At 45.6% G+C, this 26,036-nt stretch overlaps 1 protein-coding gene across 3 annotated transcripts in view; it reads right to left on the bottom strand.

Annotated features, from left to right (window-relative positions):
* Nucleotides 1-26,036, bottom strand: part of sdk2 (sidekick cell adhesion molecule 2) — a 659,639-nt gene that overhangs the window by 275,787 nt on the left and 357,816 nt on the right. For all 3 annotated transcript variants that reach the window (XM_033044544.1, XM_033044545.1, XM_033044546.1), the window contains exons 3-4: nt 8,757-8,863; nt 570-717 (exon numbers count right to left, since the gene is read on the bottom strand). In XM_033044544.1, coding sequence (XP_032900435.1) covers nt 570-717; nt 8,757-8,863 — 255 coding nt within the window. The remainder of the gene's footprint in view (nt 1-569; nt 718-8,756; nt 8,864-26,036) is intronic.

Raw genomic sequence — 26,036 nt, 5'->3', positions numbered from 1 at the left:
ATCCTCCATTTTATAGTGTCTTTAATTTGGTCAATATTAACAACATAGGCAGCCAATATAATCAAAGACCCACATTACCCTGGCCACGCTCTCATCTCGCTGCTACCATCGGGAAGAATGTACAGGAGCTTGAGAATCGTGATCACCAGGTTCATTAACAGCTTCTTCCCAGCAACCATCAGGCTCTTGAACACTGTACAACACTAACTTCAGCAACTATGATCTTCTATGGATTGTGTTCTATTTGCACTATGATCTTAGGCTTTGCACTGTTATCATCTGGTTACCTAGTGTTACTGATTATTAATTTATATTATTATTGATTATTGCATACTTATCTGTGTGATCTTGCATGAATGGGCCTGTAAGCTGCAGCAGGTAAGAATTGTGTTGCTCTGTAACCTGCACATATGACAGCTAAATATTCTTGACAAGACAAATATAAAGAAAAAAAAATCTGAAAATTACCCAAGAACATTTCCCTCCTGAAACAATAATGGCATTATTTAGTATAGCTTCAAGGTGGTTAATTAAAAAATGCAGGACAGAGACATCTTACTGAAACTTACATTCGACTACTGGGCGAGATCTTGCGTCCATCACGGAACCATGTGACCTGGGGCTGTGGGAAGCTGGCGATTTTTGGAGCCTTGATGATTGCAGCATTTCCTTGCGAGACATGTAAATGCTTTTCTCCACTCTCGAAGTCGGCCATATCTACGAAACAGCATTTGCAGAAAGTCAGGTTCAGACGGGCTGACCTTATTTAAGAAGGGCAGCAGGTAAGTTCAGGACATTGCCGGCTAGTGAGTCCAACGTCAGGAGCAGGTGATACATTGGACAAACAACTGAGGGGCAGGGTCAACCTAGATTTCAAAAAGCAGGGATTAATCAAAGACAGTCATGGAAAGATGATGTCTAACTAATTTGGTCAAATTTGTGTTGAAGTGACCTGCAGTTGACATGGTCTTCAGGGAATAAAAACTGAACACTGGAAGAAGTCAGCAGAACAAGCAGAAACTGTGGAGGCAGAAGGGGGTAAATTGAAGGGGGTAAATAAAAACTGACTTGAACTCTTTGTCTCCACAGATGCCGTTTGGTTGGCTGAGTTCTTCCAGCATTCTGTTTCTTTGTTCTAGATTCCAGCATCTACAGTCTCTTATCGTCTCTAGTCTTCGTGGGTTTATGGACATGGGAGACTGGTCCGTAGAACGTCTCAACACAAATTTTATCAAATTGGTCAGACATCACCTTCCCCAGACTATCTTTAATTAATTCCCCATTTTACAAATGTAGGTTAATTCTGCCCCTCTGTTCTATATTCATTCCAAGGTATAGAAGGGTACCAACTAGAAGTATGGCACAGTGGCGCAGTGATAGAGTTGCTGCCTTACAGCGCCAGAGACCCGGATTTAATCCTGACTATGGGCAGGGGCGGAAATCCCAGGGGGGACAGGGGACACACGTTCCCCTCATGTTTTGAGAGGCAGAGGACGACCCCCCCCCCCTCCCCCCACATGTTTTGTAATCCGTATTTTAAAACTCAGTAAAAAAAAAGCTATTTAAAATCTCCACTTTCAGATCGAGAGCGCCGATTGGACGAGAGATTGCTGCATCGAGGCGATCGAGGCTCCCGATGTTGAAGCCCCTGGGAACGGGCCGAATGAAGTCCCACGATTCGGGGTGGACGAAGCTGCTGTTGCCGGAGTTCGGAGTCGGTCACCAACCAGGTCAGCTCCCGATGTTACCGTACACAGGGCCCATGGCCGAAGCCTCACGTTTGTGCGCATGCGGGCGCAGCTGCCAAGAAATTGTGTCCCCCCATGTTTTGAGAGTGATTTCCGTGCCTGACTACGGGTGCTATCTGTACGGAGTTTATGTTCTCCTTGCGACCACATGGGTTTTCTCCGGGTGCTCCAGTTTCCGCCCACACGTACGGGTTTGTAGGTTAATTGGCTTTGGTTAAAAAAAATCTGAATTGTCTCTAGTATGTTTGCCTGTTTCCAAGCTGAATCTCTAAACTAAACTAAAATTGAACTAAACCAAGTACAAACAAGTGGAATTAGTATTGGCTGACACATGCTGGTTGGCATGGGATAAGGACCCATTTCAGTGCTGTATGATTCTATGACCATAAAACTGAATGCCTCTTTACACGGAGGGTTTATTCACGAACATCATTCACAGCTCAGAGTGGATTTCCAATTGTCCTTTCCACTTCAGTGTTTGAATCGAGAGGCACTACAGAGGAGCACAATCAAAGCAATCTGTGTCTGCTGTTTATAGGAGGCTGCTGTGAGATGATTAAAGGTAATCACAAAATAATTTAATGTACTTAAAGAGTATGAAATAGTCACTAATAAACGACTAAATTGCTGATGCGACGTAGCAAGCGGGAAGGAAGCTTGTGGGGAACAAGGATACTGATGAGCTTAGTCTGTACTGTGAATGTATTGTTGATTATTCTTTGCACTGCCTTGCAAGAAGTAGTTGGTGATTTTGGACCTTTGTTGGTTGACGTCAGTTGTTTTACATGTAATTTGTTGTCAGCCTGACCAGCGGGGGTATGATAATATTGTGGGCATTCAGACCAAGGGATTGTTCCAGCCTCCACTACACAACTCTGCTCTGTTAGGAATTTAAATTTTTTTTTAAATTTGTTTCCTTCTGAGCAGTAAAGTACTCGTTTTTACTGCTCCATAAGCCAGGGTGTAGTCCTGATCGTCCAACCTACCTCATTGTCGACATTGGATTATTTTCTCTGTAACTGTATAATCTGCACACTACCTGTTGTACTGGGGTCAAGGAAAGAGCATTCATGTCGCAGCCCTGTTTCCACCACCAAGCACAAGAAGCGACAAGACAGAACACCATTGTATTCAGATGCCCGGGAAGTGTGTTCAGCTCTGCTGAGCAACTTCTAATCTTGGGTGTGGACTCGATAAGAAGAAGACCTGTTGTACTTGTGTGTGGCTTGAATATACTTATGTCCAGTGTGATTTGACTGTACAAAAGCATGCAGTACAAAAGCTTTTCACTGTATCTCAGTGCACTTGACAACAATTAACCAACACCAATATTATTTCTAAGATGATATAACGTGTGTACATGTAGAACAAATGCAGGGTTTTTTTAAACACTTTTTTGCTGTTTCTAATTCATGGAATAAAGGACCATACAGCACAAGAACAGGCCCGTCGGCCTACAATATCTGTGCTAAACATGATGCCAAGACCACATATCTGCCTGCACATAATCCATATCCCTCCATATCCATTTGTCTATCTTTTAATGCCATCTCACAGACATTGTGGGAATTTTATGGACACAAGGAACTGCAGGTGCTAGTTTACAAAAAAAGACTCAAAGAGCTGGAGTAACTCAGCAGGTCAGGCAGCATCTCTGGAGTCCTGAGTGTGGAATGAATTTGTGGACCTTTTTGAAGAACAATCCATTGTGTAGTACAAACAAACAATGTGATTTCTGTACGTCTTCTGAAGCTTGAAGTAAATATGCACAATTCTGCTGTAGTCAAATAGACTGTGGTTAATTATACTCATTAAAACAATGTACAAAATCTTCCATGATTTTCACATTATCGTTATTCATTAATGCTGTTGCCTGATTAGCTCCTCATTATGTGGGTAATTAAGCTGCAGTGTAACATCCCTGATTTTCCTTCTCCCCTCTCCAACATGCAGCCTGTAAATATCTGTACTGTCTCTTGGTACCTTGAGCATTAGAGTGCAAGCCTGCGAATTTAAGCTTATTTTGCAGTGATCTATTAGCAATGGCCTCAAGCTGTGTTTTTGCCACAGATGGGACTAGCACAGATGGGTCATTGTGGTTGGCATGGGCAAATCGGGCCAAAGGGCCTGTTTCCGTGCTGTATGATTGTATGACAAGATCTGGTGGTCTTCGGGAGCTGGGGGGTGCCCGACAGGGAGCAGCCTTGTGGTGAGAGCACTGTGTTCATTGTGTGAGCAGGTCATTGTTGTAATGAACACCAGGTTACAGTGAGGAGTTGATGTGTTGGCTGTGTCAGCGCAGAGTTTGAAGACTGAAGCAGAGCTGGAGCAGTCCGAGTGCCCGTGGTACCTTGCACTGTCATCTTTCCGGTCCTCCAAGAGATCGTGTGGTGTGCAGGTTCAGGATGTGGAAAAAAGGAACTGCAGATGCTGGTTAATACACTAAAGGACACAAAGTGCTGGAGTAACTCAGTGGGTCAGGCAGCATCTCTGGAGAACAAGGATAGGTGACATTTTGGGTCAGGACCTGCTGAGTAACTCCAACCCTTTGTGTCCTTTTTAGGTTAGAAGAAGGGTCTTGAGCCAAACGTCACCTATCCATGTTCTTCACAGATGCTGCCTGAGCCGCTGAGTTACTCCAGCACTCTGTGTTCTTCAGTGTATTAACCATCATCTGCAGTTCCTTGTTTCCACATTTCCAGGTTGCATGGTGTGCAGGTTGAGGACTTAGGCATTTCCCCACCATAAGGAAGGCAGTGCTCAGCAGTCCATGCAATGATGTTCAACAGTCAGTGACTCCTGACCAATCTCGCAGTCAGTGGTCCATGCGCCGATCTCCCACAGTCGACGACTCCAGACTGCTCTGTTAGTCCACCATGAACAGCTCCTCCTGTATCATCTACAACATCGACATGGCTCGCAACAGGATGCAGTTGCCAGCCATAGAGCCAAAGTGGGAACATCACAGTGTTGCCACTGTGTTGGAAAAGGCTTTAGTGCACGAGAGCTTGGTCTCAAACATTATGATTGATCCAATTCCTTGGTTTTCTATGTTCTCTCATAGCATACAAATGCACAGAACCATCTCAGATCAAGCTCCTGTGTTGTCCATTGACGTGGGGCATGAATAAAACCTGCCGACAAAGGGAGTGTGGGAAAAGGCTGTGTAATGGATATCGTGTGATGATTGCCTCTCTCTATTCACAAGTTTGCTGCTTCCCCTTCACTGCTAAACACACAGTTGTCTCTGCACCATAGTTACATGGCTTATGCCAGGGGGCGCTGACCTGTGCGCGGCTGCCCAGCCAGCAGCTGTCTGTCTTTTCATCTTTTTTTTAATTTTTAGTTAGTTAAAGTGTTTTTGTTTCTGGAGTTCTAGACTTTTTTATGTGGGGGGTGGGGGGGGGGGGGGGGGGGGGGGGGGGGGGGGGAAGGGGGAAACTACCTTTCAGGGTCCCTACCTGGTCGGAGAGGCAGCTTTTCTCCGGGCTGCAACTTTGACCCGTCCTCGCGGCCTACCAGCGGGCCTGGAGCGGCGTTTCCTGTCGGGGACCGCCCAGAACCATGGCTTTGGCAGCGGCACAGCGCTGGAGCGCTATCGTGGAGCGGGCGATGCCTTGCCTGGGTCGCCGCGCTGGAGCTCCGGTGAGCTGAAGACCGCCGGGAACAACATCGCGGAGCTGCGGGTCTGAGGAGCGGCCAGCTGCGGGCGGAGGCGCCGAACTGTACACCGGGAGCCTGGGATCTCGCGACGAGATCGGCAGTTGTGGAGCTCCAACCGGCGCGGCCTTGTTGGCTTTGGAAGCCGCGGCCTCCAGTACGGAAGCGGCTGTTCCAGGTGTCCCAAGCCGCTGTGAGGATTCTCCCGACGCCGGAGCACCATCACCCGGCGAGAACGGCCAGGAACATCGGGCCTCCGTAGAGGCAACTGTGGAGGCCTCAATTGGCTCGACTATGGGTGAACTGGGGTTGGGGACTGGACTTTGTGCCTTCCCTCATGGTGGGAGCCATTGTGGGGGGATGTTCTTTATGTTTAAATCTCTTATTAATGTTATGTCTGTATTCTTTCTCTATGTGCTGCACTGGCAAGAAGCATTTCACTACACCTAGGTGTATGTGACCAATAAATAACCTTTGAACCTTTGAACCATGAAGACAGGTTGATTGAGAATAAAGAGGACTTTTAAATACATCAGTGTTTCGATTTTAGGGCTGTAAGCTATACTTAATATCATGCATCGTCTTTTGTGTAGGCTTGCTACTATGGTCACTAGAGTATACAAATGCCACAGAGTGATACAGCATGGAAACTGGCCATTCAGCCCAACTTGCACAACACGTTCCATCAACACTGTGTTGGAAAGAACTGCAGATGCTGGTTTAAATCGAAGGCAGATACAAAATGTTGGAGTAACTCAGCGGGACAGGCAGGATTTCTGGAGGGCAGGAATTGTCTGAAGAAGGGTCTCGATCTGAAATGTCACCGATTCCTTCACTCCAGAGATGCTGCCTGTCCTGCTGAGTTATTCCAGCATTTTGTGCCTATGTTCCACCTACACCAGTCCCACCTGCCTGCATTTGTCCCATATCTCTCTAAATCTATCCTACCCATGTCTAAATGTTTCTTCATCATTGCATTAGTACGTGCCTCAACTACCTCCTCTGGTAGCTCGATCCATAAACCCACCACCATTTGTGTAAAAATATTACCCCTCAGGTTCCTATTAAATCATTCTGCTATTCAATTGCATGAAAATACAAAATTATGCAAAAATGTTATAGAAATGATAATGTGGAAACTAATCTGAAAACAGCAATATGTTATAGAGCACTTTTAATATGGAGAAATGCCTCATGGGAGAATCGTCAAATAAAACATAATATCAAGCTACGTGTGAAGTAGCATGTGGCTTCACAAATGTGTACAGTGTACATCTTGCATGATCAAACTATTAGCACTAAACGCAGCCAGAAGAGTGGGAATCCTTCAGTAGAACAGTTCCTGGGATAGTTAGAGGATAATCTATGGAGGATTTCCTTCGCTCCATAGATGCTGCTGCACCCGCTGAGTTTCTCCAGCATTTTTGTGTACCTGGGATAGTTAATTGGCTTGAAGTTAAATAAACCTGTCCACTTGAATAGCGTACATTACGTATGCTCAGCACACGCCAGCGCTGTCCTTAGGTACTATCCTCGCCTCTAAATCAGAAGACTGTGAGATCCTGCTGTGCACAACTAGGCTACTGCACTCCTTGTGTGAGAACCATTAGCAGCTGTAAGGCCCTGGGGAAATGAAACCACTATAAAAGGCAAGGAACTCTTTCATCTACCTATTACTTTTTGTGCATTTGCATTGGTGTTTTTCCTGGAAATCAAGCTCACTTTACCAGACACTTTGTTTATTTTTCAACCAACTGAATACTGAAGCTATGGGAAAAAAAGTCGGCAAATCCACCATGAGGTGGAAGGGGAGTCGAAGGCAAGCAGGTGGTTGGTGTGGGAACAGTGCGGAGAAACACTGACATGAAACGCAAAAGTTAGAGGGGATGGAATGGTTTGGAGAGGTTTCTTTGCAAAAATGTACCTCCAAAAATAATGATTTGAATAAGGATGGTGACATACGTAGGCAGCATAATGAAAACTATTTCAAACCATTGTGTAGGAAGGAACTGCAGATGCTGCTTTACACCAAAGATAGATACAAAATGCTGGAGTAGCTCAGCGGGTCAGGCAGCATCTCTGGAGAAAAGGAATTGGTGGCGTTTTGGGTCGAAACCCTTCTTCAGACTGAAGACCCGAAATGTCACCTATTTCTTTTCTCCATAGATGTTGCCTGACCCGCTGAGTTATTCCAGCACTTTGTGTCAAACCCTTGTGAGTTGCTGATTCCTCTAGACTGCCTGAGCTAACATTGATGTGAAGGAAGGAATGTCCCAGTCCACAGGCCTTTGGCCTACCCTGACAATGTCAGTACAACAACATCCTGGGTGGCATGTGAAGGATTACTGTTGTTTTTCCTTTGAGTTTCTTTCCCAAGTTCAGGTGACTACAGACTGGGCACAGGTGGATTGCAATACCTGCATAAAGTTGTAACCAAATGTGCTTGTACAACAAAATAACCCTGCAAGTAACTCAGGTTAGATGGCAGCGACATGTTTCAAACAGAGATTGAGAATATTTAGTACATGCACAGTTTACAGATTGTGCTGACATTTCCTCTGCTTTACTGAATCCTGCTTTAGCCAGTAGCAGGATTTCACAATGAGAACTAGACATCACATGACTCTACCGAGTTCCACAAGCACTCTGGAAAATTGGAAATGCTTTGCATATATATTAACTCTGCTTCCCACGTGACCCTTGCGTGTTATTTAACCCAATTTTAATTTTAGATTACTGTGGAATGGGAGATTTGAGGGTCAGGAATTCCCCCAAGGCCTTTCCAGAGTAGGAAAGGAAGCCATCTGTGTAGAGAGATAGATTTAGGACAGGACTGTTCTAAATATAACTACTTGAGCAGTAGACATACCCTTGATATGTTGGAGCCTTAGCTGAGAATATAAAACAACTCCCCAAAGAATCATTACTTTTTATATTTTCTGCTTAATTATTTTTTAGATTAGATCTCTGCTAACATCAGCAGAATGGCTGTTTGCAAAGTTTCCTTCAATAATTTAGTGTTTTCCTTGGCTTTTTACAATCACCGACCATCACTCTTTCTCAGTTCCACTACTCATCCACTGACAGTAACCACCGGGGTGATCTTGCAGGACACTTTTCTATATATTAGGCTCATAAGGGATATGGGTCAAGCATAATGCAAGTGGGACTAGCTTAAATGGGCATCTTGGTCAGCATGGATGAGTTGGGCTGAAGGGCCTGTTTCCGTGCTCTATGACTCTATATGCGATTGGGACATTTCACTGGTTGACATCACATCATCCACCAGGGATAGCACGGTGGTGCCTCCCTGTGCATTAATTCCTCCATCTTGCTGTGCCAACTTACATGCCACCTGCACTTCCGTCTTCCTCTGCATCAGGGCACCAACACGATTCCTCACGATGCACCGGTAGAAGCCAGTATGGGAGCGATCCAGTGATGGGATCAGGTATCTACGATAATGGACAAAGTCAAATGGTTAGAGATCATGTAGACGTTTGCTGTTTGCACCAATGCTCTCTTTAGAATTCCTACTGCCTGTAATCTGCATTATATTGCTGATGCATTGCTGCCAGCATGCAGTGAGCATTCCCTCCTGATGGTCTGATTAAACTGTGGCCCGCTGCCCAGTTTTAGACTTCAGTGTCCTCTATCTGACTCACACCATGAGCCAGCTGGCAATCCCAGCCAATAACATGTGAACAATCTCATAATGAATAAATTGATATTGTTCAAGGCTTCTTGTACAGCCATCCTTTAAAACTGAGACCTCACTGTAACAGATCTGTGATTTACTGCATTGTTTAAATAGCTGGGAATGGCCCAGGGAGAGAGCCAGGCACCGTGGTGATAGATTGTTTCCAGATTCAGTTCACAACACTGTTCTGCAGTGCTGCTGGAACTCAATTAATCTCAAATGTGATCAAATATTGTGTTCACTTTCAGCGAACAAGGTAAGTTGTTACGAGGAAGATCTGGCTTACTGCCTTCAGTCAGCAGTTGCTCTGTTAGAAGCACACGTGCCGGCAGGTTCTGGGTTGAAGTGCTGACTCCGAAACCCGCAGTACCTTAAGAGTGCAGCACGATCGGATGTGCCAGCCTTCAGATGAACTTTTCTGATATCTCCTCTCTCGGTTGGATGTGAAAGCCATGCTCCCATCTCACTGCCTGCACCAGGAAGAAGGTACAGGAGCCTGAAAACCATGACCTCCAGGTTCAAGAACAGATTCTTTCCAGCAAACATCATGCTCTTGAACACTGCACAAAACTAGACCTCAGCAACTATGACCTTCTAAGGACTGGGTCTTTGGTTGCACTATGGACTATGGTTCTGCATTATTAAGGCTACCTAGTAATACTGATAATTAATTTAGTGATTATTGTATATTTATCTGTGTGTTACTGTGCTTACAGGCCTGTTAAGTTGAGCAAGTAAGAATTTTATTGTTCTGTTGCCAGTACAGATGACATGTAAATCGCCTTGAATCTTGAACGACACCGTGTGTAGGAAGGAACTGCAGTTGCTGGTTTTTACCGAAGATATACTCAAAATGCTGGAGTAACTCAGCAGCTATTTATCCAGAGATACCGCCTGGCCCGCTGAGTTACTCCAGCATTTTGTGTCTATCTTGAATGACACTGGTTGAGACCAAGAAGAATAACCCTGGTGTCCTGGTCCATTTGTATTCCTTGCTCAACATTAACAACAATCAGCTTCTTTGGTGATGATGACACTACTGTTGGTGGGGGTTTACTCCCCACAAACTGGCCATCATATACTGTAGAAGTGACTGTACCTCAAACATTACTCACTGGCTATCAAGTTACTTGGGATCTTCTGAATCAATGCAAAGGCAATACGTAAATACAGTCTATTATTTATTACATTGCATCCATTATTCTCTAGAAAGAAAACTTCACCTTATTTAAAATACAAGATGAACAGAAACTGTGGAGAAATTAAAGATCGTGCAACTTTGTCAGAGAAGCAAACTGCAGTCAGTGAGATGTCGGGTTTTACACGAATTAAGATGATTTGTTTAATCACCTTTACAGATCTTGTATTTTTTTTTAATTGAGTTCTCCATATTATACTAAATTACATTGGATGTTTTACCAATGTTTGGACAGAGCTGGAAGATTCCTCATTGTAGAGGTGTGAGCGTCACTGTGGAGCAGCAGTAGAGTTACTGCCTGAGAGCACCAGAGACCAGGGTTCAATCCTGACTTTGGGTGCTGTCTGTATAATGTTTGTACGTCTGAAGAAGGGTTCCGACCTGAAACGTCACGTATCCATGTTTTCCAGAGATGCTGCCTGACCCATTGAGTTATTACAGCACTTTGACAGTGTCTTTTTTTAATCACCTTATTGAATGTGGATCAGGTGTGAGAGATGATCTCCTCCTGCCAATGTTTCTGATGTTCACTGTTACTGCTCAATGACATATACTGAAATCTCTTCACACACTTCCAAAATCCAGACCATCACATTATGGCTTCCCTCACATCCCAGAAACCTAGCACCTTGTAGAATGATCGCAGACATCACAGGGCACAATGGGCAGTATCTTAGTGTTTAAACTGACAGCATTTCAATAAGAGGCGTGCTTTTATCACAGCTGGACATTATCAATAATAACTCATTAGTTCAGTTTGCAGCACTGAACACTATTAGAATTAATTGGATCACATAGAGGACAGAAGTGGAGTTGTTCAGAATGGATTAAATGCCAACCTGCTGTGTATTTACTGCAGGCAGGGACAAAAACGATGGTTTCTAAGGGTTGCAGTCAGAAGAAAGGTCCCTAGCCAAAGCTTTGTCAGTCCCACCACAGATGATGCCTGACCTGCAGTTTGTGTTTTGCTCAATATTCCAGCATCTGTAATTTCTTGTGTCCTCATTGTGATATATTTGTTTGGTGTTTCTATGCAAAGAAATTATTAATAAAAATAATCTGGTTAAATGCCATTTTCCAATTTTATTCTGCATGAAGGCGTGCCCTGAGGGAAGCAGTTCTCTCTGTGTGAAGACACATTTTCAAAGCACCAGCAACAATTGTCAAAATGAAGGAGAGTGAGTAACTGAAGATCAGCTACGTCAGATGCTTAGGAATAGATTCATAGAGTCATACAGCATGGAAACAGACCTTTCAGCCCAAGCACTTCAACTCCCCCTCCCATTCCCAATATGACCTTTCTGTCCTGGGCCTCCTCCATTGTCAGAGTGAGGCCCAGCGCAAATTGGAGAAACAGCACCTCATATTTCGCCTGGGTAGTTTACACCTTAGCGGTATGAACATTGACATCTCTAACTTCAGATAGCCCTTGCTTTCCCTCTCTATTCCCTCCCCCTTCCCAGTTCTCCCACTGGTCTTACATTCTCCGCCTACATTCTATCTTTGTCCCGCCCCCTCCCCTGACATCAGTCTGAAGAAGGGTCTCGACCCGAAACGTCGCCCATTCCTTCTCTCCAGAGATGCTGCCTGACCGGCTGAGTTACTCCAGCATTTTGTGTCTACCTTCGATTTAAACCAGCATCTGAAGTTCTTTCCTACACTTTCAGCCCAACTCATCCATGTTGACCCAAATGTCCCATCTACACCAGTCTCACTTGCCTGTGTTTGGCCCTTTTCTCTCTAAACCTTTCCTATCCATGTACCTGTCCAAATGTCTTTTAAATGCTGTTATTGTTCCTTCCTTAATATACTTCCTCTTTCTGGTCTCCCCCCCAACCTCCAGTGTTCCAGAGAAAACAAACTAAGTTTGTCCAACCTTTCATTATAGCTGTGTAGGATGGACTTGCAGATGCTGGTTTACATTGAAGATAGATGCAAAATGCTGGAGTAACACAGCAGAACAGGCAGCATCTCTGGAGAGAAGGAATGGGTGATGTTTCGGGTCAAGACCCTTCTTCAGACTGAGATTCAGGGGAAAGGGAAACTAGAACTATGGAAGGGTACAAAGAGAATGTCAGAGAATGTCCTTTTGTAATTGTAATTGTAATTGTAATTCATTTATTAGCCAAGTATGTGAAAACATGCAAATAATTTGATTTGTCATACAGTCATACCAAACAAGCAACAAGACAAACAACTAAGGTAGACAAAAGTGCTGGAGAAACTCAACATTCATGGAGCGAAGGAAAGAGGCATAAACATTGAATTCTCCAATTTCCGGTAGCCCTTGCTGTCTCCCCTTCTCAGCTCTCCCTCAGCCCTTGGGCTCCTCCTCTTCCTTTTTCCTTGCTTCTCCCCGATACACGGATAGGAAAGATTTAGAAGGATATAGGCCAAACACCAGCAGGTGAGACTAGTGTAGTTGGGGCACATTGGTCCACATGGACAAGCTGGGCTGAAGGGCTGTATGGCTTTACGACTAAATCAATGAGGACCTGATGGTGAGATGTGAACAGATTTGGAGCATAGTGACCAGCAGCTGCAAAGCAGCAAGCCCCAGCGAACACCACATTGTCAGTAAGACAATGGCTCCAGTAACTCAGTGGGTCAGGTGGCATCATTGGAGAACATGGATAGGTGAGGTTTCAGATCAAGACCCTTCATCTGACTGATCGTAGGGCAAAGAAAGCTGGAAAAGAGCTGGCAGCTGGACAAAACCTGGCAAGTGATAGGTGGACACAAGTAAGGGCAGATGAAAAGGATACAAAAGCACAACAGATAAAGAGAGATGAGGAGTGAAATGCATTGTCAGTCGCAGTCCCCACAGGTATATGTATCTGCAAGTTCACTTTGTCATGAGTAAAGATGAATGCATTCCTTTCATTAGATAGTATATCATAGCAGCAACTATTTGCCAGTTACACAACAGCTCAGTCTGTGATGTCAGTAACTCGAATGCACTAGCTGACAAATTGCATGGTTTGCATTTGTGATATATTCTAATTTCATAATCTCTCACAGAGGTCAATCCTTAAAATAAAACTGCACAGAATAACCAGAAACCCACCTTAGCTCATGTTATTCTTAAAAGCAAAATCTTGAAAACTTGTACGTTGAGAATTCTTATTGACTCAGAATCCCATATTGCTTTCTGCATTAAGTGGAGGGAGCCTCACCTGAATCTTGATGATTTGTATGTTAGTAATGCATGCACAGCATTATTCACTTTGTTCGCAACTGTGATTCCCCAAGGACGGTGCTTTGGTTGTATTGTGGACTTCGGTTGTGCACAATTATCATCTGGTTTCTGGTTACTTAGTATTAATGATTATTCATTTATGATATTATTGATTTAGTTTGAGTTTTTTGTTTTAGAGATGCAGCATGGAAACAGGCCGTTTGGCTTCACCGTGTCCGCGCAAAACCAGCAATCATCCTGTACACCAGCGGGGTTGAAGAGCTCCTGGAGCGGGGCCTTACATCATCGCCCCGCGCGGCTTGGAATGGCCGCGGGACTCTGCGAGCGCACGCCGGGGGCTCTAACATCAAGAACCCGGTGTGCGACCCTGCATCACCCGGCGTGGCTTTAATGGCCGCGGGACAATTCGCCATTGCCTGCCGGGGGCTTTGACTTTGACTCTGACATCGGGGGGGAGAGTGCAGTGGAGAGATAAGTTTTTTTGGCCTTCCATCACAGCAATGTGATGGATGTTTATGTAAATTATGTTGTGTCTTGGGTCTATTTGTTTGTAATGTATGGCTGCAGAAACGTCATTTCGTTTGGACCTCAAGGGGTCCAAATGACAAATAAATGGTATCGTATTTACCAAAGCCAATTAACCAACAAACCCGCACGTCTTTTGAGTGTGGGAGGAAACTGGAGCCGTCGGAGAAAACCCACGTGGTCACGAGGAGAAGGTACAAACTCCATACAGACAGCACCTGTAGACAGGATCAAACCTGGGTCTCTGGCACTGTAAGGCAGCAACTCAGCCACTGCGCCACTGTGCCGCCCTTGTTGCGTATTTATTTATTTTGTATTTGCACAGTTATTTCTGTGTTGATGCACTAATCCGTCTTTAACTACTGAGCAGGGCCAGTAAGCTGTACCAGCCTATACTGTCACAAAGATACACCAGTCTTGACTTTTGAGGTAAGCCATGATTTCCAGAGCGAGTGGTGACGGGAATTAGTTTCTGTATTAAAACAATTAACTGCACAATATCTTTAATTATGTAAAAATCGTGCTAATACCACAGGGCTGCCAACATTGGGTGAGAGTTGGGAGTGAGAAATTGCGAGAGACCAAGCCCGAGGGAGCATAGCGACCGGGGGGAAGGGGGGGGGGGGGGGGGGGGGGGGGGGGGGGGGGGGGGGGTGGTAGGAGGTACGGAACATTTGCATTTTCAGCTTGAAATTGTGCAATATGGTGCATACTGTAAGGTGTATTCTGTAGCGAGTCTTTTAACTTACACTTGAATCCAAATGCTTTAAATTGGATTGGAGCGTTTTTGAAAGGGCTGTGCGATCACTGATCACTGGCCTTGGGGGTACCCAGTGAGGGAGTGGAGCAACTGAGTGGGGAGAGGGTGTGGAAGAAGGGTGTCCCCCTCCCAGGGTAGGAACGTTTTGAAATTTGATGTATTAAAATCATGTTTTAGGGCACTGTAAAAGTATGATTTCAATGTTCTTTGTATGAAGTATTTTTAAGAGGTAACTTTTGAAGGGGTAACTTTATCCACACAAAGGGTGATGGGTGTATGGAACAAGCTGCCAGAGGAGGTAGTTGAGGCAGGGACCATCCCAACATTTAAGAACAAGTTAGATTGATACATGGATAGGACAGGTTTGGAGGTATGGACCAAAAGCAGGTGGCGTAGCTGGGACATGTTGGCGGGTGTGGGCAAGTTGCGCCAAAGGGCCTGTTTTCACACTGTATCACTCTATGACTACATTATGCCTCCACCATGCATGAATGCTTCAAAATCAAGTGATCGAGTTTTATTGCTATATATTCAAGCATAGAAAATAGGTGCAGGAATAGGCCATTGGCCCTTCGAGCCAGCACTGCCATTCAATATGATCATGGCTATTCATCTAAAATCAGTACCTCTTTCCTGTTTTTTCCCCATATCCCTTGGTCGTTAGCCCCAAAAATTAAATGCTACTCTCTCTTGAAAACATCCAGTGAATTGGCCTGCACTGCCTTCTGTGGCAGAGAATTCCACAGATTCACAACTCTCTGCGTGAAGAAAGTTTGTTCTCATCTCAGTCCTAATTGCCCCCCCCTTTATTCTTAAACTGTGACCCATGGTTCTGAACATTGGGAACATTTTTCCTGCAGTTACAGTAAGTGAAAATCTAGCAGGCAAGCAGGATGCTTTCTCCAACCACCCCCATTTGAAGGCCACTATCTTCTACCGTTTCTACCCAGTGCTTGGTACTTACTTCCAGCAGCCACTGGTTGTCCTCCAGGATGCACCGAGCCACAGCCTGATCCATGCCAGTCACCTGGGCGACTTCAGCACAGAGACTCTCAAGGCAGCGGCGCAACGCTTCGACGTCTCCGACGGCCCGGGACTCTTGCACTGAGGCTGCTCCATGGCCGGAGCTGCAGTGAGCGACTCGCCAGCCCGGCAAACACTTGCCAGCCCCGCTCCCCGTCCGCATCTGTCCCCGACGCTGCTGCTGCTTCCTACACCCGTGGCCCATGCAGTTGATAAGAGTTTTGAAATTTTCGTTGATCACAGAATTTCTCACAACAGTGAGAGAAATTTGTGATCAGCGTGAGAATTTGGTGAAATGCGTGATTCTCACGCTCAATACATGGGAGTTGGCAGCCCTGCCTCTCTCCCCATCTACCCCTCTCTCTCTCCCTCTCACTCCCTCACCCTCTCTTCCCCTCTCTCTCCCCTCTCTGTCCCCCTCTCTCTTTCCACTCTCTCTCCCACCCCTCTCTCTCCACCTCTCTTTCTCTCCCCTCTCTCTCCCTCCCACCTCACTCTCATCCCTCTCTCTCCCCTCTCTCTCTCTCTCCCCCTCTTCCGCTCTCTCTCCTCTCAACCCCCCTCTCTCTCTCCCCCTCTATCTCTCCCCTCCCCCTCTCTTTCCCCTCTCTCTCCTCTCTCCCTTTCCGTCTCTCCTCTCACCTCCTCTCTCTCCCCTCTCCCCCTCTCACTCTCTCCCCTTCCCTCTCTTCTCTCCCCCTCTCTCTCTCCCCTCTCTTCCACCTCTCTCTCCCCCCTCTCTTCTCTCCCCCCTCTCTTTCTCCCCCCTCTCTCTCTCTTCCCCCTCTCTCCCTCCCACCTCACTCTCCCCCCTCTCCTCTCTCTCCCTCCTCTCTCTTTCCCATAACTCTCTCTCCCCCTCTCTCTCTCCCCCTCTTCCCTCTCTCCTCTCTCTCCCCCTCACTTCCCCCCTCTCTCTCTCTTTCTCCCTCCCACTCTATCTCCCCCTCTCTCTCCCTCGCCACACACTCTCCCCTCTCTCTCTCCCCTCTCTCTCTGTCTCTCCTCTCTCTCTTCCCCCTCTCTCTCATCTCTCTCCCATTTCTCCCTCCCACCTCACTCTCCCCCTTGCCCTCTCTCCCCTCTCTCTTTCTCCTCTGTCTCTCTCCTCTTTTTCTTTGCCCATCTCTCTCTCTTTCCCCGTTTCTCTCTTTCCTCCTCTCTCTTTTACCACCCCTCTCTATCCCATTCTCTCCTACCCTCTCCTCCCTCTCCACCCCCTCTCTCTCTTCCCTCTTTCTTCCTTCTCATCCCTTTCTCTCTTCCCCCCCTCTCCCACCTCACTCTCCCCCCTCTCTCTCCCCTCTCTCTCTCTCCCCACCGTCTCTCCTACCCCCGCTCCCTCTTCTCTCTCTCCATTCACTCCCCCTTTGTCTCTCCCTCTCTCTCCCTCTCTCTATCTCCCCTGTCTCCTTCCCCTCTCTCTCTCTCCACCTCCCTTTGAGAGTCTGTCCCTTCGGCACAGAGACTCTCGCGGCAGCGGCGCAACCCCTCCGACGCCCCCGACGGCCCGGGACACTCGCACTATCCGGAGTGCTCCATGGCCAGAGCTGTAGCAAGCGACTCGTCAGCCCCGCAAACTCTCGCAGCCCCGGCAAACACTCGCCGGTCCCGGCTCCCCGCATCTGTTCCCGCCGCTGGTTCTGCTCCCATCCCTCCCTCAGCCCCGGCTCTCCAACACCCGCTGACCATGCAGTTTATCCGAGTTTTGAAATTTTGGTTGATTACAGAATTTCTCACCATAGAGTGTGAGAAATTTCTGATCAGCGTGAGGGCGTGAGAGTTTGCTTGAGGGCGTGATTCTCACGCTCAAAGCGTGAGAGTTGGCAGCCCTATAATACCACGATGATTCAATTATGGAAAAGCAGCAGGAATTAGTTCCATCACAATACATTTATAACCATTAAATTATCAATTATTTATTTAATTATTAATTAATTATTTAGATTTCATGGGCTCCGCAATATAGAATTTAATTGCTTGAGCAGAAGGCCCCAGCAACATAAATAATCATGGTTTCTCTGTGTGAGTGTGCTGCTGCTGTTGATAAGTCTAGGAGTTGTTGGGCTCCCTGGTGGAATTACTTTTCCCCCACTCCCAAACAGACCACTGCCCCCACCTCACCTATCATCGCAATGGCAAGGTCTGGGGACAGCAGGCATCAGAATAAGAGCAACGCACATCTTTCTACTACAAAGAACAGTGAATCTAAATGGCCAACACCACAGTTCATTGCCTGGTGAATATTCAGTTTCAATATTTATGAAAGACAATGGATTCAATGACTACATGAGTGGTACAAAGGCAACTAAGTTGGACATCAGTATTTGAATTCACTCACAACACATTTGCACATCCTTTTTGACACACTGCTTTGTCATAGAGTCATACAGCGCAGAAACAGGCCCTTCAGCCCAACTCATCTATATCCGTTAATCCCTTTCATTCTCGTTTGTCCCATATCCCTCTGAACCGTTCCTCTTCACGTACCTGTCCAAATGTCTTGTAAATGTTGTTATAGTACCTGCCTCAACTATCTCCTTTCCTGAGGTGGAAAAATCATCCTTGACTTACTGAATGGTGGATCAGCCACAAAGAGCTGTCCTTCCTCATCTTATAGACGTTAGCCTTACATTGGTAGTGGGGAAGATGCATGTGTCGATTGTTAAAGATGTTATAGCAGCGTATTTGGAAAGCAGTGACAGGATCGGTCAAAGTCAGCATGGATTTATGAAGGGAAAATCATGCTTAACTAATCTGGAATTTTTTGAGGATGTAACAAGGGAGAGCCAGTGGATGTGGTGAACCTGGACAAGGTCCAATATAAGAGATTAGTGTGCAAAATTAGAGCACATGGTATTGGGGGTAGTGTATCGACATGGATAGAGAACTGGTTTGCAGACAGGATGCAAAGAGTAGGAATTAACGGGTCCTTTTCAGAATGGCAGGCAGTGACTAGTGGGGTGCTGGGACCCCACTAGTCTCGGTGTCACTAGTCTCGGTGTCACTAGACAAGGCTCGGTGCTGGGACCCCAGTTATTTACAATATATATTAACTATTTAGACAAGGGAATTAAATGTGACATCTCCAAGTTTGCTGAAGAAACAAAGCTGGGTGGCAGTGTGAGCTGCGATGAGGATGCTATGAGGCTGCAGGGTGACTTGAATAGGTTGGGCGAGTGGGCAGATGCATGGCAGATACAGTATAATGTGGATAAATGTGAGGTTATCCACTTCGGTAGCAAGAACAGGAAGGCAGATTATTATCTGAATGGTGTCCGATTAGGAAAAGGGGAGGTGCAACGAGACCTGGCTGTGCTTGTACATCAGTCACTGAAAGTAAGCATGCAGGTACAGCAGGCAGTGAAGAAAGCTAATGGCATGTTAGCCTTAATTGCAAGAGGATTTGAGTTTAGGAACAAGGAGGTCCTACTGCAATTGTACAGAGCCCTGGTGAGACCACACCTGGAGTATTATGTGCAATTATGGTATCCTAATTTGGGGAAGGGCATTATTGCTATTGAGGGAGTGCAGCGTAGGTTCACCAGAAATTCCTAGGAAGGCGGGACTGACATATGATCGAATGTGTCGACTGGGCTTGTATTCACTGGAATTTAGAAGGATGATGGGGATATTATAGAAACATATAAAACTCTTAAAGGATTGGACAGGTTAGATGCAGGAAAAATGTCCCCGATGTTGGGGGAGTCCAGAACCAGGGGTCACAGTTTAAGAATAAAGGGTAGGCCATTTAGGACTGAGATAAGGAAAAACCTCACCCAGAGAATTGTGTATCTGTGGAATTCTCTACCACAGAAGGCAGTGGATTCAATGATTACATGCAGGCCCGTACGAAGCTTTTCAAAAAGGGGGGTGGCAAGGCAGGATTACAAAAATTCTACGTGAAATAAGTGCACGCAGCGCATATCACAAGCGCGAAGCTCAAAGACCCTTGCGGCCCTTAAGTGGGCCCTGGAAGCTCTGGGGTTTTAGATGCTCTCTGGTGTATTCTGAGCCTTATTTTGGAGCATTTATGCACCAAATATATCACCAATATTTCAGAAATAACTTTGGTTGAGTCAAGAGTAATGAGGAATGGGATGATTGGGTTCATTGTTGTATACATTTTTTTAAATCAAGTATTGAAGCTGTCCTTGTTTTAATAATCAAGTTGTACTGTAAAATGTTATGTAAAATGTTATAAAGGAGCATGCAAACACTGCAAATAAAATACTGTAAGTTTTTGCAGTAAATAAAACCTTTTTATAGAAAATGTTTTGTGTGTTGATTTGATTGCCTGTTACTGTTCGACTGTGTCAGTGTGTGTACATTAAAACTATGATGCAAAATGAAAGTCGCAAACTATGGAATTCATATTTTTCAGTGTTGTTATCAAGGAAAACGAAGCAGTTCCAATTGTTTCATATTATTCATATGGAGGAGAAAATATAATTGCTCTAAAACCTACCTTAATTTTGCAATCTCATTAAAGATAACCCCACTTTCCCTCTCCCCCCCTCCTCCTGCCCCTCCCTCTCCCTCCACCTCTCTCTCCCTCCACATCTCTCTCTCCCCCCTCCTTCCCCCTCACTCTCTCTCTCTCCCCCTCCCCCCTCTGTCTCAACCCCCCTTTTCCGCAGACACCGCAGCCCCCACCCCCCCCCGGTCTGGAGAAATGGGCACTCCCGCAACGCAATATTCCACTGCTTAGCTGGAGTAGACACAAGGCATCGAGGTGATTGTGTGGAGTGCAAATGGAGATCTGAGCCCGCCCGGGCCCACTGCGCACGCGCGGAGAGACAGCATCATATTGCATCGCTACTGCGGCACCGGCTTCCCCCAACTGCGCAGGCGCAGATGGTCGCAATTTTTCCCCCAAAACTTCCAGCGGCCGGTACCAGAATTTCGGATAATTTACGTCAAAGTGGAAACGCTGATAGCTCCAATTTTCTTTAATTGGGATTTTTTTAACTCTGGGAAAAAAACACCTTGGCCGGAGGTCCCCTAGATTTTAAGGCCCTAGGCTTCAGCCAATGTAACCTAAAGGTAAACCCGGCCCTGCCGAGGCCCCCCTAGATCTCGAGGCCCTAAGCTTAAGCTTGTGAAGCTTATACGTAAATCCGTCCCTGGGTTTGCGATAGTACCTACCTCAACTACCTCCTTCGGCAGCTCGTTCCATACACCACCATCCTTTCTGTGAAAACGTTACCTCTCAGGTTCCCATTACATCTTTGCCCCCCTCAACTTAAACCTATGTCATCTGGTTCTCGATTTCCCAACTCTGTGCGTCTACCCGATCTATTCCTCTCATGATTTTGTACATCACTCTAAGATCACTCCTCATCCTCCAGCGCTCCAAGGAATAGAGTCCGTGCCTACTCAACCTCTCAGGCCCGAGCCCAGGCCCTCGAGTTCTGGCAACATCCTTGTAAATCTTCTCTGCACCCTTTCCAGCTTAACAACATATTTTCTATAACACGCTGCCCAGAACTAAACACAATAATATTCTCGATAGAGAACATCCATGAGCTGGTAGGGATATAAAACTAAATTTGACTTAAGGAGCTGATGTTCCCACTGTCCCAGACTACATGAGACACGGGGCAATAATCATTTGTGAAATTCTTGTCAGGATTGCGTAGAAAAAAATCTGAGCCTTTGCAAACTAAATAAAGCCCTTTGTGTAAATATGGAATTCAAAATCAGATCCCAACGTGCTTGAAGTTAAATAAAATTAAGTCACAATTTCACTTCTTCGTTGCATCCATATAATGTCTGGGATTGTTCAAAGCCCTCACCAATCCATTAATTATTTATTGGAATTAAGGTAACCACAAATAACACTAACACCTAGACAATGCAACACACTTTCAAATGGGTAATCTATGAGTCATAGCAACCATATTGTAAATATCTCAATACAACATGGAAGATTAATTCATTCTACAAAGAGAGTATCAAATAAGGACATTCGATCCGATCAAGCTCTTGGTTACAATCCACAATCCACATTTTCTGATACCACCTTTAAAGCAAGAGATGGAGTATAAAAGTAGGGAAGGCTTACAATAAATCTGTACTTCATTGGCGAGCATCCCCCTGGAGATCTACGCATTGTTTTTGTCTCCTTATAAGAAGCATATCATTCAGAATCTTCTCCCCATTCTGCTTTGGACAGCATCATTGAATTATTCTACACAATTGTTTAGCATCCAAAATATGCCACTTCCAATAGAGCAGCACTTCCCACTATTCCTGTAAACTGTCAGCCTACATTTTGTGTTTAGGTCCCAGAAAGACATTATTCCCACAACCTTATGGAATGTATGGAAGATAAAGCAAAACAAGGGGATGAATTTACACTTTAAGTTGTAAAGATTTAAAAATAAAACTAGAGTTAATATATTTCTGACCTCCTTGATTCCTTGTTGCTTATTTGAATCAGGTTTTTTTCAGTGCTCTCCTTGAGGCCTGGTGATACACACAAGCCCTGCCCCCATGCGTGTGACCTTAGATGGAAGTGATGGTGAGATATCGAGCCATTAAAGGGGCACGTACTTGTCTAAATCACAGGACCATGAGGGACAAAGACTGAATTTCCTCCAATTCCTAACAGGAACCATCCTATAGGAAGAGCCCAGACAGGGGAATTTAATGGCGGAAAAAATACGGCGGGGGCGAAGATGAAGGTGGCGTGGGCCCAGCGGGGGTGGCGTGGGCCCAGCGGGGGTGGCGTGGGCCCAGCGGGGGTGGCGTGGGCCCAGCGGGGGTGGCGTGGGCCCAGCGGGGGTGGCGTGGGCCCAGCGGGGGTGGCGTGGGCCCAGCGGGTTGTGGCTTGGACCCAGCGAGGGTGGAAGATGGCTTGGGCCCCGGTGGCGGGAGGAGGCGAGGGGAGCGGGCCCAGCCGCAGCGGCGTCTGGTGTTGGGGTTACTGCCGCTGGGTTAAGATTCAGCCACTCCCGCCCGGCGACGGGAGAACGGTCTCTTGGTCGCCAGGCTGGCCGTTGGCGAGGCTCCGACGCCGACGCCTGCAACTCAATATTCCACTACTTACCAGGAGTAGACACGAGGCATCGAGCTCAATGTTGGGAGTCAAATGGCACTCTGATCCCACCCGGGCCCACTGCGCACGCGTGGAGAGATGGTGTTATTTTGCGTCGCATTTTTTTCTCCCAAATCATCCAGCGGCCGGAACCAGAATTTCGGGCGATTTCCGACAAAATTGAAACGCTGATTGCGCTCCGATTTTTAAAAAATGTTTTCTTATGGATTTTTTCATACTATGGGGAAAAAAAGGTGGGTGCGGTCGCACCCAACGCATCCCCCCTTCGGACGGCCATGTACATGAGTAGTACAAAAGCAACTAAGTTGGACATCAGTATTTGAATTCACTCCCAACACAATTGCACCTCCCTTTAGACACACTGCTTCGAGTCATAGAGTTATACAGTGCAGAAACAGGCCCTTCAGCCCAACTCATCTATAATCTGTTAATCCCTTACATTCTCATTTGGCCCATATCCATCTGAACTGTTCCTATTCACGTACCTGTCCAAATGTCTTATAAATGTTGTTATAATACCTGCCTCAACTACCTCCTCTGGCAGCTCATTCCATATACATGCCATCCTCTGTGTGAAAAAGTTGCCCCTCAATGAGGGATTTGAGGGAGATGGGATTAATGTAAGTACGGAGGACTGAGATGGAAAAATCATAAAGGGTAGGCCATTTAGGATTGAGATAAGGAAAAATTCTTCACCCAGAGAGTTGTGAATCTGTGGAATTTTCTGCCACAGAAGGCAGTGGAGGCCAGTTCACTGGATGTTTTCAAGAGAGAGTTAGATTTTAGCTCTTGGGGCTAAAGGAATCAAGGGATATGGGGGAAAAAGCAGGAATGGGGTATTGATTTTTAGACGATCAGCCATGATCAACCATGGTGGTGACTCAAAGGGCCGAATGGCCTACGTCTGCACCTATTTTCCTATGAATGTGTTTTTGCACTTTCGTCTTGTTCTCGCAGATTTTTTATTTTGATCGTCTTGTATAATTGATGTTTCTGTGTGTTTGTCTGTGTGTATGTGCTGGTGATGCTGTTGCAAACAAGGTACCAGTATCTCACCATACCAGTGCAGCAGAAAACAAACTCACCTCAACTTGACTCTCAGTATGTTTGTTCAACAGAGAACACAGGTATTTTATGAAGAACACTGTGGTGTTTTTTCTACACAAGATACCAGTATGCATATCAATTAAGCTACATTTATGTACAATTTTTTTCCATCAATAAACTCCCCTCTGCTGTTTTGATTTTGTGACCAATCAACTTCCAATTTATTAACAAGTAACTTTAGACTTTTAGAGATGCAGCGTGGAACAGGCCCTTTGGCCCATTGAGTCCGCACCGACCAGCCATCGTACACACTAGGGACAATTTACAATTTTTACCAAAGTCAATTAACCTATAAACCTGCACGTCTTTGGAGTGTGGGAAGAAACGGAGCACCTGGAGAAAACCAACGCTGTCACAGGGAGAGCGTACAAACTCTGTACAGTCAGCACCCGTATCCAGGGTCTCGGGAAGGCAGGAACTTTACCGCTGTGTCGCCCCTAAAGGTATAAAATAAATCCATGTTAAAAATTAAACGTATTATTGAAATAAAGTACACCGGCAAATTTGGAGGTGCTGTTCCATCGTACCAGCACAGCAAAAGCACTGAGTCTATGTAAAGGTCAAAACAGGTGAGGTCCTGTTTTGAAAGATGAAGCAATTGAAGTTGTTCACCAGGGGTGAGGCATTTCTGCTGCCAACACAAGGCTGGCTTTTGGAGAAATCAATCTCCACCTGACTCCTGCTACTTAGCTTGTTGACACACTAACTCGTCTTCGTAAAAGTGGCAGGAATATAAATGGTGTAGATTTCTGTACTTGTTCCCGAGATACTTGCTCTGCCTAAAAATGTTCCATTATAACTTCTGCGAAAAGTTATTCCACACACCAACACGAACAAGAATTTGCAGCTGTTGGATATATTGCAAATGAAACACCAGCTTGCTCTCTCTATCCAACTATCATTGAATTGGCTGAGCAAAACACAGAGTGCTGGAGTAACTTAGCGAGTCAGACAGCATCTGTGGCGGGAATGGATAGGTTACCTTTCAGGTCCAGGCCCAAAACATCGTCTGTCCATTCGTACACAGTTCCTACCTGACCTGCTGAGTTATTCCAGCAATTTGTGGTTTTGCTTAAGATTCCCGCATCTGCAGTTCCTTTTGTCTCCTTTGAACTGACTGAGATTAATTAACAATTTGCATTTCAACAACTCTTTTGTGGCTTTTGTTTAATACAGCCACTGGCTAAAGTTGTTAATGTAGAATGAGGAACTTGTGATGCAATCTACGGAATCAAGTGTATCTTTACTTTGGACGTTTGTCTGAACAGAACTAGGGCAGGCAACTTGGGAGGTATTTTGAGCAGTTCTGATGTCAGAAGTCAGACTGAGTTGCAGATCCAGGAGCAGACACCAGGTGATGGTGTGGTGCCAGAGGCAGGCCGGCTGTCTGGAGGCGAGGACGAGGAGGTGACCTTTGCTGCCTGACTGAGTCCTTAGCTGCTTCAGAGTGAATTATTTCATTCAAACCTGCTGCCATCCTTCCAGTTGCAACAGGAAACTAGCTAAGTAATTGATCCTTTCAGATGACAATGGGGGAAGGTTTCTTCTGATGCCCGACACTAAACGTGTGACTGTGTCTCTGCTGCTGCTGGTAATCACTGCACACTCAGCTCCAGTGACATTGACAGAAGTAAAGCCTGGGAGGTAGCTATAGCAGACAGTTCCAACATCACCTAGTGGGAGTGGGATGAACACGGATACATTCCTCCCCATTATAATCTCACGGAATTTGGATGAGTTTGGATTTTTGTCTGGCTTTTTATTTCAGAATTGGTAAAACGAAAATCACAAAGACAAATCTGAGCTCTTTCTTGGCAAGAAATTCAGAGAGAAGCAGTGATTGAGGTCTTGGCATGGACAATCAAAGAACCTTGACATCATTAGTTGAGCAGGGAGAAGGGTGGAACTCAACGAAGAGCAAATGCTTTGGTCCCCGACCGACCCAATTAGAAGTTTAGAGAAAACCGACATAAAATTAACATTAATTAGATTCATTTTTATACATAAATCACAGATGTAAATTAAACTACCAAAAAGGTAAAATTAAAGACGA

The sequence above is a fragment of the Amblyraja radiata genome, chromosome 26 (assembly GCF_010909765.2).
Source record: "Amblyraja radiata isolate CabotCenter1 chromosome 26, sAmbRad1.1.pri, whole genome shotgun sequence".
Lineage (NCBI taxonomy): Eukaryota > Metazoa > Chordata > Chondrichthyes > Rajiformes > Rajidae > Amblyraja > Amblyraja radiata.
This window is presented reverse-complemented; position numbering and strand designations above follow the sequence as displayed.